This window comes from Pipra filicauda, unplaced genomic scaffold (assembly GCF_003945595.2).
Source record: "Pipra filicauda isolate LSUMZ 115617 unplaced genomic scaffold, ASM394559v2 scaffold55_size4083901_pilon, whole genome shotgun sequence".
NCBI classification, from domain to species: domain Eukaryota; kingdom Metazoa; phylum Chordata; class Aves; order Passeriformes; family Pipridae; genus Pipra; species Pipra filicauda.
The window spans coordinates 1,333,727-1,351,789 of NW_024104709.1; the positions used below are offsets into that span (position 1 = coordinate 1,333,727).

The 18,063-nt window shown below is 41.3% G+C and overlaps 1 protein-coding gene across 1 annotated transcript in view; it reads left to right on the top strand.

The window, feature by feature from the left end:
- Positions 1–1,969: 1,969 nt before the first annotated feature.
- Positions 1,970–18,063, top strand: part of AIG1 (androgen induced 1) — a 123,294-nt gene continuing 107,200 nt past the window's right edge. The window contains exon 1 of the mRNA XM_027751490.2: positions 1,970–2,288. Within this exon, the coding sequence (XP_027607291.1) occupies positions 2,148–2,288 (141 nt within the window). The 5' untranslated portion in view covers positions 1,970–2,147. The remainder of the gene's footprint in view (positions 2,289–18,063) is intronic.

Genomic DNA, 18,063 nt, shown 5'->3' on the forward strand with positions numbered 1-18,063 from the left:
GTTTGTAACTTGACACAGTTTCAGAAAGCAACCTGGACTTCTTTTGAATAAAACCAAAACAGAAGATCTGCTCCAGGGTTTCACTTAATGCACCTCAGCCACCGGTCCAGAGAAGTGGAACCTCTGCATACATACAGAACAGACATCAGGTCCTGAGCAGCAACTGTGCTGCTTTACAGATTCACTTGTATTGGGTTACACTGATAATATTACCAGTCTGGTCTCTATTGTGTTGCAGACTGTTACATTTCATTCAGATGACTCTTACACTGAATCTTGAGACTTCAGTAAGACTAAAATACATGCTGCAAACAACAGAAGAGTATGATTGTCCAACGTGCTTGCTGGGTCTGTGATCTGAAGGATAAGATTACCTAAAGCAGCTGGTGTGAAATTCATGCTCCATGCTTCTAGAGGATTCTTTGTCCATGCCTCACATACAACTCCTCTGCATAAGCAAAGATCTTGACCAGTGCTAAATCCATCTAGGAGAGCTGCTAGCATGTGTTCTCCTAAATGGCCTTCATTTTTGCAGAACTTGAGCACAACTGATACCAGATGAGAAGGCTTTATGTAATGGAATAAAAGCAGGGAACACATTGCAGAGTCATTGATTCTTTTTGCCTTCCAGTAGCTTAACTGTGACGAAGCACCTTATTGCTCAAATATTTATTTCAGAAGACAGATGTATGTTTATAGAAGTGATTTGTCTATCCAAGCCCAGACATCACTACTGGTGGTTTGTTTTCTTTTTTCCCTTTAAAATAACTTTTCCAGATGGTGGAGCAATTTAATACCCTGCAATCAGGCACTTTAAGAGCTTTCCTTTTCAGGGTGTAGGAGTCCAAACATTAGACCCCCTCGATTTCTTCTAGTGTCAAGGACCCCTGTGGCTATCAAACCCCTCCTGACTGGACAGAATCACAAAATGGGTCAGGTTGGAAGAGACCACAGCAGGTCATCTGGTCCAACCTCCCTGCTCAGGCAGGGTCATCCAAGAGCACATAGCACAGGATTTCATCCAGATAGTTCTTGTGTCTCTCCAGTGAGGGAGACTCCACAACCTCTCTGGGCAATCTGTTCTAGTGCATGGTCACCTGCACAATAAAGAAGTTCTTCCTCATATGCAGGTGGAACTTACTGTGCATCAATCCCTGCCTGCTGCCTCTTGTGCTACTGCTCGGCACCACCGAGAAGAGCCTGGCTCCATCCTCCTGACACCCTCCCTTCAGGTATTTATAGACATTGATGAGGTCCCCTTTCAATCGTTTGCTCTCCAAGCGGAACAGGTGCAGCTCCCTCAGCCTTTCTTCATAAAAGAGATACTCCAGTCCTTGGATGGTCCCCTTATAATGCCGGTACTTCATCCTACGTTTCAAGCCAGGAATGAAGAGGTTTAGAAGTGACACACAGGGCTTGTAGGCATTGGAAAGCCCACTTCTAGCGACTGCGCCTGCAGTGGAAACACTGAGAAACTTCACGGTGCTCAGGAACACACATGGCAGAACAAATGCCCTCCCCGGCGGAACCCGCACAGCGGCCCTGGAGCGGCGGACACAGCGCACAGACAAATGCGCCCCTCCGCCGGTGGCCTGTCCCGGGCGTGCCCTGCACACGCTCCCCCCTCCGGGGCGGAGGCACCTGCTCCGCCGGCCCCCGGGCAGCGGCGCGGTCAGCCGGGGCCGCGGGGGGCCGCTCGCCCCGGGGGCACATAGAGCCGCAGCGTTCCTCTGTGCAGTTACGACTGTAACCCGTAATTGCAGACCCGCTGCAGTTCGTGTTTGAAACCGCGTCCTGCAAATAGCTCGTGCTCACATGTCCCTCCGCTCTCTCGGAAACGGCCCGGCCTCTTCCCGCCCGGCCCGGCCGCGGAGCTGCGGCTCCTCCGGCAGCCGGGCCGCTGCCGCAGCGCCGCCCGCCCCGCCGCCCGGCCCCGCGGCCCCCCTGCCCTGCCCCTCACCGCCGCCGCACAGCGCGGGTCCTGCGCTCCGCCCCGGCCGGGCCGCGGGGGCGCTCCGAGTCCCGCCCGCACGGCGCGCACACACACACACAGAGGGACACACGGACACACACACAGACACACGGGCACACACACGGGGACACAGACACGGACACGGGTACGCGGAAGTGTACCCCGCGCCGCAAACATGGCGCTGGTGCCTTGCCAGGTGCTGCGCGCCGCCATCCTCCTATCCTATTGCTCCATCCTGTGCAATTACAAGGCCATTGACATGCCCGCGCATCAGACCTATGGAGGCAGCTGGAAATTTCTGACCTTCATAGACCTGGTAAGTGCCCCCGGCGGCGGCCGTGGCCCTGCCCCCTTCGTCGGGCTGCCCGCGGAGCGGCCGCGGCCCTGGCGCGTCGCGGCCCCCGGCGCTCGACGGCAGCGCCATGCGGTGACCTTAGAGCGGGGCGGCGACATGTTGGGGCTGCAGGGCTGGCCGTGAGAGGAGCCAGCCGGGCACCGCGGAGCCGAGTGGTTTGAACGCAGAGAGGCACGGACAAAGCTGAGGGGCTGCAGCGCGTGAGCGGCCGTGGGGAAGGTGCACCTGGCGGCCCGTCACCCCCGTGCTGATGCTGTGCTTCGCCTTTTCTAATGGATGACAGTGAACACCAGAACCTGCTAGTCCAGCATCTAGCTCCTGTGTGCTGTCAAAATAAAAAAAAAAAACATGCCTTGCTCCCTTTGGCCCTTTTGAGGAATCCATCCCTGACAGGTGCGTGTCAGTGGCACAGAAAATGCCGGACAACTCCAACTTGCCTGATCCAGTTAGTTTTGGTTGCATATCCATAAAGGAGCCTATGAAATAAAAGAGGTCTCATTTCATGATATTTCTTCATAAGGGTCCATATATGGCAGAGTAACTGGCATGCTGGCCTACTGGAAAATGCCAGGTGCTAGGCAGGGGCTATTTTTTCCCTGAGGTTCCTCTGCTTGCTGCCTCCACAATAAGCGTTCCCTTAATGCAGGTGGGAGAAGAGGGGGCAGGAGGAAGAGAGGAGATGGGAGGAGAAACTTGATTTCTGGATCAGGAATATGATAGCAAACCTAAACCTAGTACCTAGATCAAAACATTTTTTTCTTTGTATTCACAGTGTAATTAGGTGAAAACTTATGCAGTTCCTACTGAGTTGCAGAAAAGTCCCCAAATGCGAGTATTTCAGTACAGACCTTCATCTCAGATTGTCAAGTATTGCTGCTGTTGCCTACGTGCTTCATATTGAGTCAATAGGTTGAGTTTGTGGGCTTGGAGATCAAATTCAAACACCAGTAACCCGGCAAGTCAAGTCTGCAAATTTCTGTATCAGGAATTAGTTAAAGTTCACTGAGATCCATATTTTATTTGCAGAGAAGAAGCATCTACCATATTTTTCATTTAGCCAGAATAAATTTTTTTGTGGGTGCAAAAATGTGATGGATCTCTGAGGATCCACAGCAATATTTACTGCTTTTACTGCAACTGTAAAAAACTGGTGTCTTAAGGTTTTATGTTTTTCTGGAAGGCAAACTAGAATATCTTTTTTTTTTTTTTTTTTGCTTTTGGGCTGCTAAACAGTACTGTCTGTAATATTGCTTGATAGAAGTTATCAGGAAGTCCCAGTAAGTTAGGAGGGAGCTGTTGACTTTAGTGACAGTTGAATTGGAAGTTAAAATTAAAAGCTGATAATCTTCTCTGTGAGTCTCTTTCACCTTTTTCTCTTTTCTCCTAGCCCTTACAGTTGCTTGAGGCTTAAGTGAACCAAGGTTGTCATACAGTGAAAATTTTACAGTAAATGATAGTCATCATTTCCCAAAAATTACACCCTGCTGTCTGAGGCAATTCATGTGGACTTACCCATCAAAGCATGTACATGGTTCAGGCTACTTCTTTCAAGGCCTGAAAGGTCAAGGTAAATTTGTAGTGCTTTCTGAAATACCTAGAAGAGTTAGCAGCTGCAGCTAGTACTTTCTGTTCTTTAGCTAATAGTTGTCATGTGTTTCTCATAGTCAGTAGTTGAAAAAAGGTTAGCAATTTCTTACAGTCTTCTTCAAAATAACACAGAATTCAATGGCTTGGATGCCTTTCTCAGTGACTAACCAGCACATAGACCTCTCCATTTGCTGACAGTATTTCCTTATGTCCAAATGGCCCTGTAGCATCTTATCTAAGCAAATCTATCTTCTTGTCCCCTGGGACAACTGGGAAACTTCAAGAAACAGACACTGTTATGTTCCCGAGGAGGATACCAGGAGGCATGGTTGGACGATGTTAGGCACATTTCCAAAATACTTTATGTTGATTAAGTCTTAAAAAGCTCTTCCATAAGTTTCAATTTCCTCAACCATGTGCAGTGTTCCGGTGTCAGTCACATTCAAAGGCTGTCTAGACAAAATATCATCAATGCCAGAGTCTTGGCAGACGTGTGTTCTTGCTACAGATTGTACCTCCACAAACAGAGATTTCATCTTTGACATCACAGAAGCACGTAAAAGTTTCTTCTGTTTCCGAAAACTGCTACTAGTTTTTGAGAAAAGTCAGTTTATGACTTGAATCTGAAAAGTAATTTGGATTTTTCTCCCATTTGTCTGTTTTTAAAGGGACATTCCTTTCCAGTCTCAGCATCCATTAATCTCTTGGAGTTTTACGTAGCTGACTTTGCAGAGATGCTATGTGAAATGATTTACAGTTATCTGCAGGTAATATACTTTTGCATCAAATTATGAAAAATTAGTAGTTTGGACTCTAAAACACAAGACAGTAAATCATTCTAAGTGTATGCATTGATCTGAACAGAAGACTTGGAGCCCTCACACAGTTCACAGAAGTTGAGCATTGTAAGGAAGCTGTTTCATACAGAGTTAAAGACTGTAAGGTCCTTGTCTATCCAAAGTGTTTTGGATGTTTATACCTAAGTAATGTTTTCTTGGATGCCAGTGTTAATGCTTAATTTCTCCTGTCCCTGAAGGAGGAAAGAAAACAAGTGCAACAGATGACTTCTTTTGACTTCTGTCATTCTGATGACTGACTCAACTTTTTGCAGTTAACAATGTGGTGGCAACGTTGCCTAAAACACCTGTGTCAGTGAAGTATTTTTCTGGTTTATGAAGCAATGTACAGGCAGTATGTTTTGACAGTACACTGAGAATGCTCCTCACTGTTGCTACTAATAGTAATATCTCCACTTCAGACTTTCTCCTCGATATGTAGAGGTGCTAGGTTCTTATCCTGCTTATTCAAAAGATGATAAAAATATCTGCCTAGTACCAAAAAGAAAAGAGAGCAGTATTTTTTTTTGTCATGTATAGAGTGGAAAACTAAGGTATGAAGAGAGAAAGAGTTACTGCCAAAATCACTTGGTGGGCCCAGCAGATGAAATTATTGAATTGAACATTTAGGCTACTTCAAAACTACAGTATGTTGCTTTCATTTAACCTCACAACTCAAACCAAGCCCCGAAATTAGTTGCCGATTAGTTCCAGCAAAGAACTGGATTCAGATGGAGTATTTCAAGAGATAATGTATTTCTTACATAGCTGCCTTTGTTAACCTCAGATTCACCATTTTATGCTTTAGTAGTGGAATGCTGCAGGACTTCACTGTCCTGTGCCACAACCCATAAATTCATTGTTGAGCCTCTTAACTGAAAATTAAGTTAAGCTGAAAATTATGCCACTACGATATGATTCTTTGCAACAAGTTTGTCAGCTACCTCCATATTTTTCCCTACTCAATTCTGTAGGTACTTGAAGTAGCTGAATTAAACGTATCTTGAATTCAAGATAACTAGGTCACCCTACGTACGCTGCAGTCACACACCTGTCTTTATACAGACACATTTGTTGAGGAATCCATTGCACCGACTTGTCTAAAAGGCCAAGATCCTTGCTATTGCATTTTGTTCTTCAGTTTCTCTTGGATCTCTTACTCTTGCTGTGAGAGGAGGCAAAAATAAGCAGAATTTAGGTTCTGGAATAAAGTGGAGCTTGTGGGTGCCAAAAGAAGACCAGTTCTACATTTTACATGTGTGCATGTGTGATAAATAGCAAAAAAGCAGCTTAGAGTTGAAATAAGTAGGTACATCCTTAGTAAGGGGAGTGCTGGGCTAAATAGCATTCTGGAAGTTTCTCTGGAAACCTTATTCCTTAAAAAATAAGGATGTGACTACCAAGATAGTAGTGCACATACATAAGCATGCATTAACAAATTTCTGGTGGTTTGTTTTTGGTTTTTTATAATCTTAAGGTCTCTCTGATCAGCTGAACAGGGTAGTTACAGAGGCAAAAAGCAAGGCCAGATTTTTGGAAGCAGTCTCAAGTGTTACGTTTAATGATTATGATTAATGGTCCTGTTTTGAATATCAGAATGTTAATCAAGTCATATTCCTATGACTTGATTCAGGGCAGCCAAAGCTATAGAGGAATTGATTTTGCTCATATATAAATCTGCCTGACCTTACACTGTTGTTATTATTCTTCTGAAAGAAATAGCAGGATGTGTGTGTATGAACTATTATACGTTGTCTGGCAGATTGACTTCTACAAAAAATGGGTATGTGGCCTGTTCCCAGCACATTCTTTTGCCAGTACATGTTGTATTTGTTTTGCAGAAAATGTCTTTAGATTTAGTTTAATTAACTACAAATAAATCATTATAACTTAGTCAGTTCCTTGTCTTTGAAAAATTTCAGAGGGGCATGTTATCAATAGGACTAGAAACTAGAGTTGGTAGGTCTATAATTTACTTATTTAATTATTAAATAAATTAGTATTAGTATCAGCATAGTATAAATTAGTATCGTATTAGTTATTAAGTTTTGTGAGATACAGTTACTATACAACAAACAAAGATAGCAGTTTAACAAAGCAGGGCTAAAATTTTTTGTGATTTGTGCCTAATTTGGCAAACTGATAGGAAATAAAATGACCAGAAAATATGACAGGCCAAGAGATTCATAATTAAGGAATAATGAACTGTGCCATTGGTGCAGTATCCTGTAATTGAGCAAGTTTAATTGCTAACTGTGTGGGTCAAACTTACCACAAACAGAACAAAGATAAAAACACATTCCATACTCTCTGGAATATAACTGTGACTCTTTTATAGGATTTCCTTTAGAAAAATAAATTTCACCTTCTGCTTTCCTTTTTCATCAACTGTAAAGTTACCTTGATACTCAAGTGTTTTATGGCTTTTGGGTGAAAAAATTTCAGAATGTAAAATATTATTATGTATTATTCCCAGAGGTAATTCATCACCATATCTAAACATCTCTGTGGTCTTACTATAACAGAGAATACAGCCAATGGAGTGTTTATCAGTTCACAGAGAAAGAAAGGCATTGCTTTTTCGGGAATAACAAGGTGAGGTTTCTTAATGATGCTTAATGTATTTGAGAGAACCGGCAACAATATACATAGGGGAGCCTTTTATATGTGTGTTTTAGAGCTTTCTTTTTCACTCTCAGGCTGTAAACATGTCAGAGGAGCAGAAATACATAGTGCTGTTGATGCAGTAATAAAAATGTAACAGTGTCACCATTTCCTATTCATAGACCTGTGTTTTCCATTTGCTGTTGGTAGCGCTATTACAAATTGAGTGGAATTTGAGCACTACATTGAAGAGTTCCGTTTTCACATTGCATTAGCATGCCTTTATTTTACAATTGTACTTAAATATGTTGTACATTTCATTTGGGAATTCTCAGGAAAGTTATGGCTGTCTTGAAATATTTGTGTTGGCAATAGAGTAGGCAGGGTAAAGGAGAATGGTGGAAGAGAGGAAAAATTGGGATCACTTTCTCTGATGATAGATTTAACTAATGTCAGTAATACTGTTTTATAACTTGGAGTATGTAAGTGATGGATAACTGTACTGTGTTTTAAACTAGCGTAAAGTCTTCAGAGTTTTGTCCGAATAGTTTCAAATGATGAGAACTTCAAGAAGTTGGTTTAGTAGTCTTCCGTTGCCCTTTGAAAAAAATACTATTTATATATGTTGTTATTTTCTTTACAATTTAATTGTAGTGGAAAGGATAACTCAGATAGTCTTACATACCTCCATGCGGCAAAATTGGTAAATATTTTAAACAATTAGTTTAAACAAGGACAACATCTCTAGTGTTCTGCATTAGTGTTCTTTGCTGAAGTCAAAGTCAGGGTTCTGAGCTGTCCTCATTTGTTGTGAATATATATATATAAAAATTATTTAATCAATGTCTTTTTGACCTTATGTTTGTGTTATGCTAATGTAGTCATGTAAGTTTGTACGAGAAATAAATTCTGGAAGACTGACCTTTTTAAGTTGTAGTAAAGATCTATATAACCTATCAAATAATGTTCTTAACCAGTATTGAAAATTGCAAACTTGGTGTTTTAAATTAAATATATTTGTAATAAAAATCAAATTCCACTTAAGTTCTTTGCAGTTACATCAACCTCAGGATGTACAGAGACTTGCAGGGTAGTTGTCCAGTGGGTAGTTACTTGTTTTGTTCTTATGCTCAAAAATAAAAAAAAAAGAAAATCAATCTATCTGAAAACTGGGAAACCCTCACATGATAAAAAAACTTTTATTATTGATGTGGTGGAACTCTCAAATGTGTTAATATGCCACCATGCAACAAAACTGAATTTGATCTATAAATAGAAAAATAAGCCTTTATGAAATTACAAAACCCTGGCATTCCACAGGAATGTTTGCAGATTTGAACAAAGTAAAACCACAATAGAATGTGATAAAGTTGAAACAATAGGCAATTCTGCAGTGTATTAATATATGTAGATTCATTGCGAGGCATTATGCCACGTGTGTATTTACCCCAACAAAACCATGTAAGAAAAAATATCTCAGATTCCTTCTATTACATAAGTGTTTTCTGTGCTGCAACTTTTCGTACCTGATAATTCGAATTGTGAATGCCTGCCTATCCTAATGCAATATTTAGAAAACATTTTTCTAACTGTGCTACTTTAATATAGACTGATATTGGACAGAGCTTGACCTGGGTGGAAAATTCCTTGTCTTTGGAGTCGTAATTGCTAATACAATTCCAGTCAGTAAATGTGAAAAAGATGACCACCAGTGGCAGGTTTGTATGATTTCTGCAGAATTCAAGAGTGAAACAAATATTGGTAAGAAGTTCACATTGAATATTTTTATATTTGAAACAAAAGTGATGTTATTGTTTTCAATACATACATGAAAAAACATGAAATTACCCTCAATGTAGGGGTCTTTTTGGAAAGTGTCCAAATCTGAGGCCTGGTCTTCTCACCTTGCATGTGCAGGTGTATATCTGGCATATGAGGTAGAAACAAAATCGGCAGTTGACTTATTTGTAGACCAACTCTTTGAAACGGTGAATATAAAAAGCTTTCTTCCTTCCAATGAGAGCTTTTTCAAATTTTGCCTTATTTACCTGCATTTATTTGAATAATTGCATTCTCCCCATACCATATTTTCCAAAGCTATGAATATGTTATTGGTCTTCAAAGCCTTACAGGCTTCGTTCCATTACTCTTACTATGTATGATGCAAGATTTTTTCAACTCGGCATAGTTAAATATGCTGCCACTGAAAAAGCTGTGTTTAGTGGATGGAAAAGTTAACTGAAGTCTGAAGAAAAAACAAAATCAGTTGGAAGCTAAAGTAAAACTTCCAGGCTTTTCAGATAGGAGGAAACTAAAGCAAGTTAAAATTTATAAACCTTTTATTATTTTATTTTTATTTTTTTGGGGGGCTTTTGGGGGTGGTTGTGGTGTTGTGGTGGTGGTGTTTTTATTCAGTATACTACGAATTTTAGAGATTTTGGTCGGAAACAGGTTAAGCTCATATGAAATGCTAGAGGAAAATCAGAACCTGATTTTCGTTTGTATGAAGGCTCCTTCTGGCAACTTTGGTAAGTTCATGCGATTTTCCCTTGAGAGTTTGAATGCAGCATTTGAATGCCTCTAGTTTCATTGCCTGAACATCTTTTTTTGCCGCTGCCCTTGCAAACATCCAACTTACAGTAGGTTTTCCAAACAGATATGCCAGACGGTGCAATTATGTAATAATTTCCACTTAGATGTGTGTGCAGCTGACATGGTTCAGGTATTTTTGCCGCAGTTGTCTGTCAGGTTAGTTGTTTCAAAGTGCTTAAGGACTCTGCAGTGTAGCTTAAAACAAAACCAGTACTGCTGCATTTTTCCTAGCTGAATATTAGGTGTCCTGATAAACTACAGTAGAATGTGTAGGAGAACAGGATATAAAATTCTTCGTTCCTTCCTTCCTTACTTGTAAATCAAGGTATAAGGCGTGTGAGTTTTTTCAATTAATTAATTTGAGTGAAACAATTTATGAGGTTTTATCTTACCTCTACCAATACTGCTAGGCTCTTCAGACTATTTGAGCAGATTGTGCAGGGAGAGACTTAGCTGAGCGTTTAAATTTTAATCTGTTAGGGATTGATTGGCTCATTTTTGGTTTCGGGCAGTGCTTGTCTGTATTTGTATATTTTTTTAAACCTAGTGCTTTATGTACCTGAGGGTAAATTTACTTTTTTCCCCCTGTATTTGCATATATTTTATCAGGTGTCTTGAAGCCTTCTGGTCCGGGCAGCACATAAGTAACCATTTGTTATTTATTATTATTGCTAATATTAGAAGTCAGCAGGAGTGGGAGTTACACATGCAGACCACAGGTGGCATATGTTTCTAAATGTACTTGATCAGATGCAAAAGGAAGAAAAAGAAACTGCTGACTTTAAATGCTGCTATATGAGTTGATAAATTGCAAGAATACAAAAGGGATGTTTTCCCTGTGAGATGCTTTAAAAGCATGTGCCTGAAGTGGTGGAAGCATTTCATACAGCTAATGTTGAGGCTAGGGTCTGTGTGATCCTGAGGCATTGCAATAGGGCCTTGACCCTAGAGGAGATGCGAGTTATTTGTGACCAGTGCTTGAGCAGGCTCAGCTGCGTAAAGAAAGCAAGTAGGGAAGTGAGAGAGAAAAAGAAGATCCTGTATATGACAGGAATTTGTGCCTGGGGGTGTGTAGGTGAGAGAGTGCACCATGCAGTCTTGTATTGTAACAAGCTGGTATTTAGGTATTTGACTGCCAGGTATGAGGACAAACTGAGGGAAAGCAAGGGGTGGAGATACAAGGTCGCTGATGTTTCTCAGCTAAACCAGCATATGGAAGTCCCCTAGACTTCCTCCCCTTCCTTGTCCTCTCTCATTTCTTCCTCCCAGGCACCCACACAGTCTCCCCACACAACCCCCCACACTGGTGTCATGGCACCACTTCTCTGCATGTACATGTTTGGCTTAGCACACTTCGTCTCAGCAGAGGGTGCTTACAAAGCTTTGTGCCTAGTTAGAAGTTATATGCACTGACAGATGCAGAGGTCTCCATTTGCTGTTCACTTAAGCTTACAACCAAATTGAAACTCCATGCAGTGAAAACTTTCTTGATGTGAGTTTACTTGTTATAACTGTATTCCAAGGACTGCGAATTTGCGTGTACATTAGACAATTGTCTGCATTCCTGTAGGTCCCAGGAAGTGAGTCCCAAGAATGCATGAGTCGTGAAGGGAACCTGTGCTGTGTGGAAATGTTGCACATTACTGTAGTTTTAAAGTGGACATTCAGGAGGCTGAAAGTAATTTGGGGTGTTTGGAGGTGTATACGCATCTTTGTGTACATGTTTGAAATAACAGGTATTTACTTATTCTGCACATAATTTAAAAATACCAAAACGTTCATAAGAGCTACTCTGTTCCATAGCCTCTCCATATACTATGCACATCTAAGAGTAAATTGGCCTGCTACTACTTAAGTCAGTTTTGGTGACCAGTTAATAAATCATGGATAGAAGATTACAGTGTTTTGAGATACCAGATGCTCTTTAAGTTTTTTGGTGTCAAAGAACTGTAGAGAACTAGAGAGAGTAGAAAGCTTTTGGGTCAGCTGTCTCATGACCTACCATGGCTAGAGTGGGATATTCCTGTATTTATTAGAAAGCTAACGATGTCTCTAATTCTAACATACTGTTATAGAAGATTAGTATTCAAATCACCTTGAGTCAATGCCAGTATAATTTCAGAAGCTAAATAGCTCTGTTTTTCCAGAGATTATATTCTATGCTATTAAGTCATGTGTCATTTCAGGGTAAGGTTTATTTTCTTTTTCTCATGGTTTGGGGCAGAAGCTGCTAAAATGATGCTGCCAAAATAATTCAAAGCTGTTTTGGTCCCCATTAATTACAAAGCTGAGTTGATGAAATTTATTTTATGAGGATGTATTTTGGGAAAGGGTGGAGGGACCTCTTATTACTTTGGGTATTTGGGCCAGTGGGATCTGAACTTCTTGATTTTAAAATTCAGCCTACAGCATACAAGCAAAATATGAATGTCTTTAAGGGTGTGTAAGGGATGATTCTGTTCATCCACTGCTGGCTTTGTGAATGAAAGTGCTGCCACTTTGCCCTGATCCATTCGTGCCCCTCATCACTCTGTCAGGATCTTCAGTTGAGGGTTGCTGTCAGTTGTCTGTATATTTTCTGCCCTTTTTTCCTTATAGGAATCCACCTGTGCAATATCTCTTTCCGCATTTTTTCTAATATCTTATTACCCGGCACAGTCTCCTAAATTTTTCAGCTCTGCATCCCACTTCCAACTGCACACCCAGTCCTCTACCAGAAACCTGTGTTTTCCTGTCAAGTGATGCATTTCTTATCCCACGTACTCCTTACACTCTTTCCCCACCATTCACACATACTGTCTTTTCTCCCATTGCATTCACCCTCTCATATAGTCTTCTACATCCTCATCCTGACCTTCCCAAATACCAGACCTACTCAGTGTTCTACTCAGTTCTCTTGTGTTTTTGAAGTACCTTGTGTAGACCCAAACCAATAAAGAATAATCCATCTTCCATCAGAAAAACTTAATCTTAGTGTGATGTGGCCTGAAATAAACCAGTTTTGAAATGATGCTGTTACATAAGACTCTTAGCTTTGCTTTCTGTTTTTAAACAAGTTTTTAAGCATCCTGGTTACAGGGAAAAAAAACCCGTAAGTGTTAAGCATAATGGATCATGATCCTAATGTTTATTATGGTATTAAAATATTGTCATTTTTTGGTAGCCTGCCATTCAATTTTTTTATGATAGAATTTCCAATTCAGAAGCAGGTCCTTGATAAAAACTGATGTTTAACTTGAGGAATCAAAATTATGTACAGAATCAGCAATCAGTATTTATTCAGACATTTTCTATCTTTTTCTTTTTTTGCAATGTACTTATTTTAAATGAGATGCTGAAATGTTTTGAATTGTATTTTATATTTGCTAATAAGAAAACCTGTTTCATAACTGTCGTCATGAGGTTTGAAATCTACTACATTCAGTGAGATAAAGAAAAATATTTTTGAACATTGCTTAGCTTTTCAGCTGTTACTGGGATTAATAGAGGAAACTTCTTTCTTTTTTTCATGTGAACATATATAAGTACTTATACCTTGACTGTGTGGGTGGACTGCATGCAAACACACTTGGTGGAATTTAGGAGTAAGGAAAGAGAGAAATATGCATTTCACAGTGGTAACTTTCTCCTCAACCTATATGGAATCATATTCATTTTTGTTAGGGGTTACCAGGTATAGAGGAGTCTGCCATGGCTCCATGCCCCGACATCCAGCCAGTAGCACGGCTGAACACATGTCCAGTGAGCACATACAAAGCTAGAAGTGTAAAATCTGGTTGCTAAAATGCAAATAAAATTCTGACTGGTCTAGGTGGTTTAGAGTCAAGAATATCTTTTAAGATATGTCAGCCAAATAGTCAAGTGATGTCTGGAACAAGGAATGCTCAACATATGACCCACCTAGAGTCTGTGTCCTGCCTGGTTAGCTTTCATGTGCCCAGCACAGGGCTGGGCAGCAGTCAGGGTGTGGTGTTATGATGGGAGCACTTTGGTCTTGGTGCCACTTCTTGCAGGGTGTCCGGCCCTACTGCAATGTCTGGCACATAGTTGGAATCAATGCTCCCAACTGCCTCCTGATAAAATGTCACAAAAGGTCTGTGGATCTTGCAAGGTTCTTGATCAACAGAGATATTTTGACATTACTTTTGACAGCCAGTGGTAAGTATTCTCTCTGTATTATCCACATGTTTTCTGCACAGGAGTTGAGGTCAGACTTCCAGTTCTGGGTGATACTCAGCATCCATATCATGCATGCAAGTTAGAAATAGGTGAGTTTTCAACATGTTGCAAGATAAGACATAAAATATTGAAGGGGGTTTATTGTGGATTTTTTTAATGTCTCTTCTGGTGTGATTGTAAATTTAGAAATTACAAATTTGTTCCAGATGGGAAGACAAAGTCAATCTTGCAATTTCTTGTGAGGAAAAAGAAAAATTTTAAAAAAGTATTTCAAGTTCATGGTTTCATTGCAGTTGGACCGATCTAGTGAAAACAAGACATTTGATTGTCTTCATTACGATACTCAGACGAAGTTCCGTTGCAAAGGAAACAGCCACTGCAGTGAGAAACTGTTATTCAGAAATACTTTCTCAGCTGTATTAATTGAAAACTTGTTTAATTTTCCTTTAGCAAGGGCCAGACCAATGTCACAAAAGCAACATAACACTGGAAGTTGTAACTTACTCGTAAAGGTTATCCTTATTTTGTAGGAATTGTGCATGCGGTGTGTGAGATAGTGAATGCAAACTTGAATTTGAAATATAAAATTGAGAGTCAGAAGAGGATGTGATAAAGCAAGTCCAGAAAACAACTGAACAACTGTTTAATCTTTTTTTCCCTCCCTTTTTTTTTAAATTAGGTACAACCTGATTACAGGGATTAATAAATATTTTGAAGAAGTAACCAAATCGTAATAACATGGTACAAGCAAAGTCCTCTTCTGACCAGTCTTTTTCCCTTTTAGACCTTGTATTTTGCCTGTCTTGGGTCCTTTTTGCTCAGTGAATGTGACTAAACAGTGTTTGCCAGACAAAGAAGTGTAGTGATGGAGGTAAACATGTTTCACAAGGTACTTATTTGCATAGTGTGCCTGTATCTCAGTGGTGTGTTTTCAGACAAGGTCTCTTTGGCTAGGTCGTGATGCAGACAGCCTCGAGCTCTCATTCTGACTACTGAGAACTCCAGCGTCTTCGTGCTTGTCTCAAGTGTATATATCTTCTGTGAGAGAAGACATATCCTTGATATTCAGAATTCCGTAGGGTAAACTGACCTTTTTAAAGGACTCCTTTTAAGCCACATAGATGGGAATTCAGCATTCAGAATCAGACCTGGAACAGACCCATCTTTTATTAATATAATGTCTTCTGATTTACTGCAGGAAGACACTGAAGTGATTAAGTGTACCAACAGTCTGCATAAAATGCCTGGGTGACCTCTGAAGCACTATGATAAATATCAAAGAAAAAATTTTAAACCTGTATGATTAGCTTAAGGAGAATTAAGGCCATATCTCAGTTTGTTGGAAATGCTGTTTAAGTAGGAAGACAGGTAGTGCCTGCAGAGTGGCAGAAGATCTAGGCCACATCTTTTTTCATATGACCTAAAATGGATGAGAACTCTGGGTAGAAAGTATCTTTCCACTGGAGTTTGCCTTGCAGTTTTTCTCCTTGGTGGTCTTCCCAAAAGAAAGCATAGATTAATAGTATAAGCAGCTGAACAGTGCCTGTTTTCAATGATCAATCTTGTTTGTTCTCTTTATGGATACTTGTTTTTGTACCATCTCCTTTGTCCTCCTTATGCCAAGAAAAAGGCAGTACACACATAGATGGAGATCTTCTGATGAAATCAACAAATCTTGATAGATAGTATCTTGTTAAGAGTAAAATTGCTTTGTATAGCCATTGCATCTTTTATTACAAGATCTCAAAGCACTCGGGAAATATTAGCTAACTAAGCTTCACGCTGTCTGTGGAGAGGTATGATTTAAACCAAATGCAAGCTCAGCAGACAAGACACTAAAATTGGCTGAACATATAGTAATTAAAATCCTTAAGGAATTACCTTAGTTGTGTAACCTGTGTGTTAAAACATTGTTAATCTCGGGTGGTTCAGAAGGTGATTCGTGGGGCAAAGGCTGCGGATAGATTACTCCTATTCAGCCTTTGAGGTTTTTTGCAGGATGGGGTGGGGCTGGAGTTTAGACTGGCTATTCAACCTGCTCTACCCAGATTATCAAACATCACCTCTAGTGTGCCCTGTCTCACCTGGTGACTCATTTGCTGCTGCTGCTATGCACAAAGAGATGGGAAACTATGGACATTGCCATGAGGTATGAATGAAGGCAGGTTCTACCCCTTGCTGGAGAAGGAGCAGCCCGACTCCACTTTGGTTCCTGGTTTGGCCCCACCTTCTTCTGCTCTCCAAGATACAAACCATAGCCTAGGTTGGCTTCAGCCCTTACTGGTGTTGCAACAGGCGCTGTCCTCAACCTGTGCCTACCCAACTGCAGCAGAACAGGAGAGTGTGTGTTTACATGGGGGATGTAGAAGGGAGCATTTGATGATACAGGAAGGGTGAGCTCAGTCCAGGCTGCTGATGAGAGAGAAGGGAAGAGACAGAGCTATTTAAATGGTAGAACGTAGGTTGCTGCTGTAGGTGCAGAGTGGGTGATTGCTGCAGCAGAACATCAACAGGCATAGCTCCAGCAGGGAGAGTTGACTTTAGGAGAAAAAGATGAGGCCTCAAACTGGAGATCTGTTCCTGTGCATGCTGAGTTCAGGGCATCCTCAGTCTGCAACAGCTGTGGGAATTATGGACATATTTCTGGACAGAGGGAGGTGTACCTGCATTGTGTAACATATGTGACATAAATGAAGAAGCTCTGGGAAATGTTGAACCTGCTGAGTGTATACTGTGAAGTCAATCCCTGTGCGAGCAGTAGGTGTTTATGCAGAAGAACCAGGCATTCAGCAGCCTGGACAAGTACCACAGATCTTCACATGCTGCCTGCAGATAGTTTCTAGCTGGAAAGAGGGAAAAGTGAATGTAGGGTAGCTCTAACCTACACGGTGAAACATGTAGGTTAGCATGGAGGCTTCCACCCACATGACCTACTTGTGGAACAGCTTCTTTTCTGAAAAAAACAGTGCAAGATCATCCATGGCTGTTTGAGTAGGACGTGTATTTCTGTTGGCTGGAAGAAAAGAAGGTACAGTTGTCAAGCCCAGATGGAGGCTTTGAAATATGCATGATAGTGGCAGCTGTGTGTGGGAAGAATGAGTTGAAGTGTGTTGAGGAGGAGGAGGCTTGTTTACTGTGCTACTGTCTTCATGTAGCTGCAGAGTTGAATGGGGAGAGAAATACAGAATGCGTTTCATGTCCGTGGATTATTGGTTCACTGTGCTGGACAGTTTTTTCTCCCAGTATTCATTATTTATTTGAAAACTCATAAGGGATCAGTGAGTTGCAGCGAAGGAGATTGCAAAGAAGTATCAGTATTTTGACAGTCCCAGATCCTAGTGGATCAAGTCCCTGATTTCCTGATCTGGGCCCTTCTGCCTGAAGGATCCATCTCAAAAGCTGGGCTGAGGTGGCTGTGCGTGTGCTTTGGAGAGGAATGCATTGTTCTGACAACCTTCCTGATCCTGAATTTTGTGTGTGCCCTTATTTATTAGCGTATTTTGTAGCCTGTGGTTATGTAAATGCTTAAGCCTATGTACCACTGGCTTTTGTGTTGCGGCCCTGTTTTGTTGCTGCTGTAGTTGCTGGTTGGCACAATGCTGGAGGGGTGGCCTGCCGGTGAGACTTGGCCTGAAGGCAGAGGCGTGCAGCTCCCTCAGGGGCAGACTGCTGATCCTGTAGCCCGGTCTACAGGCAGCCTGCTGCCTGGTTCATGGGCACCTACCTTCATGGCAGCAGTTGGATTGCATGTCTTCCTCTCCCTGCTTGTAAAGGCAGCCCCTGGTGTCCAGCTGGGACAGCCCATGAGGAGGTTCAGCTTTCATAGCTGTGGAGCGCACCACCTTTTTTCAGGACAAAAGGCAATGCCAATCCTGGCCAAAAGGTTTAGTGATATGTAAGAGAGACTATGTGTGTATGTACTTACGATTATAAAAGAA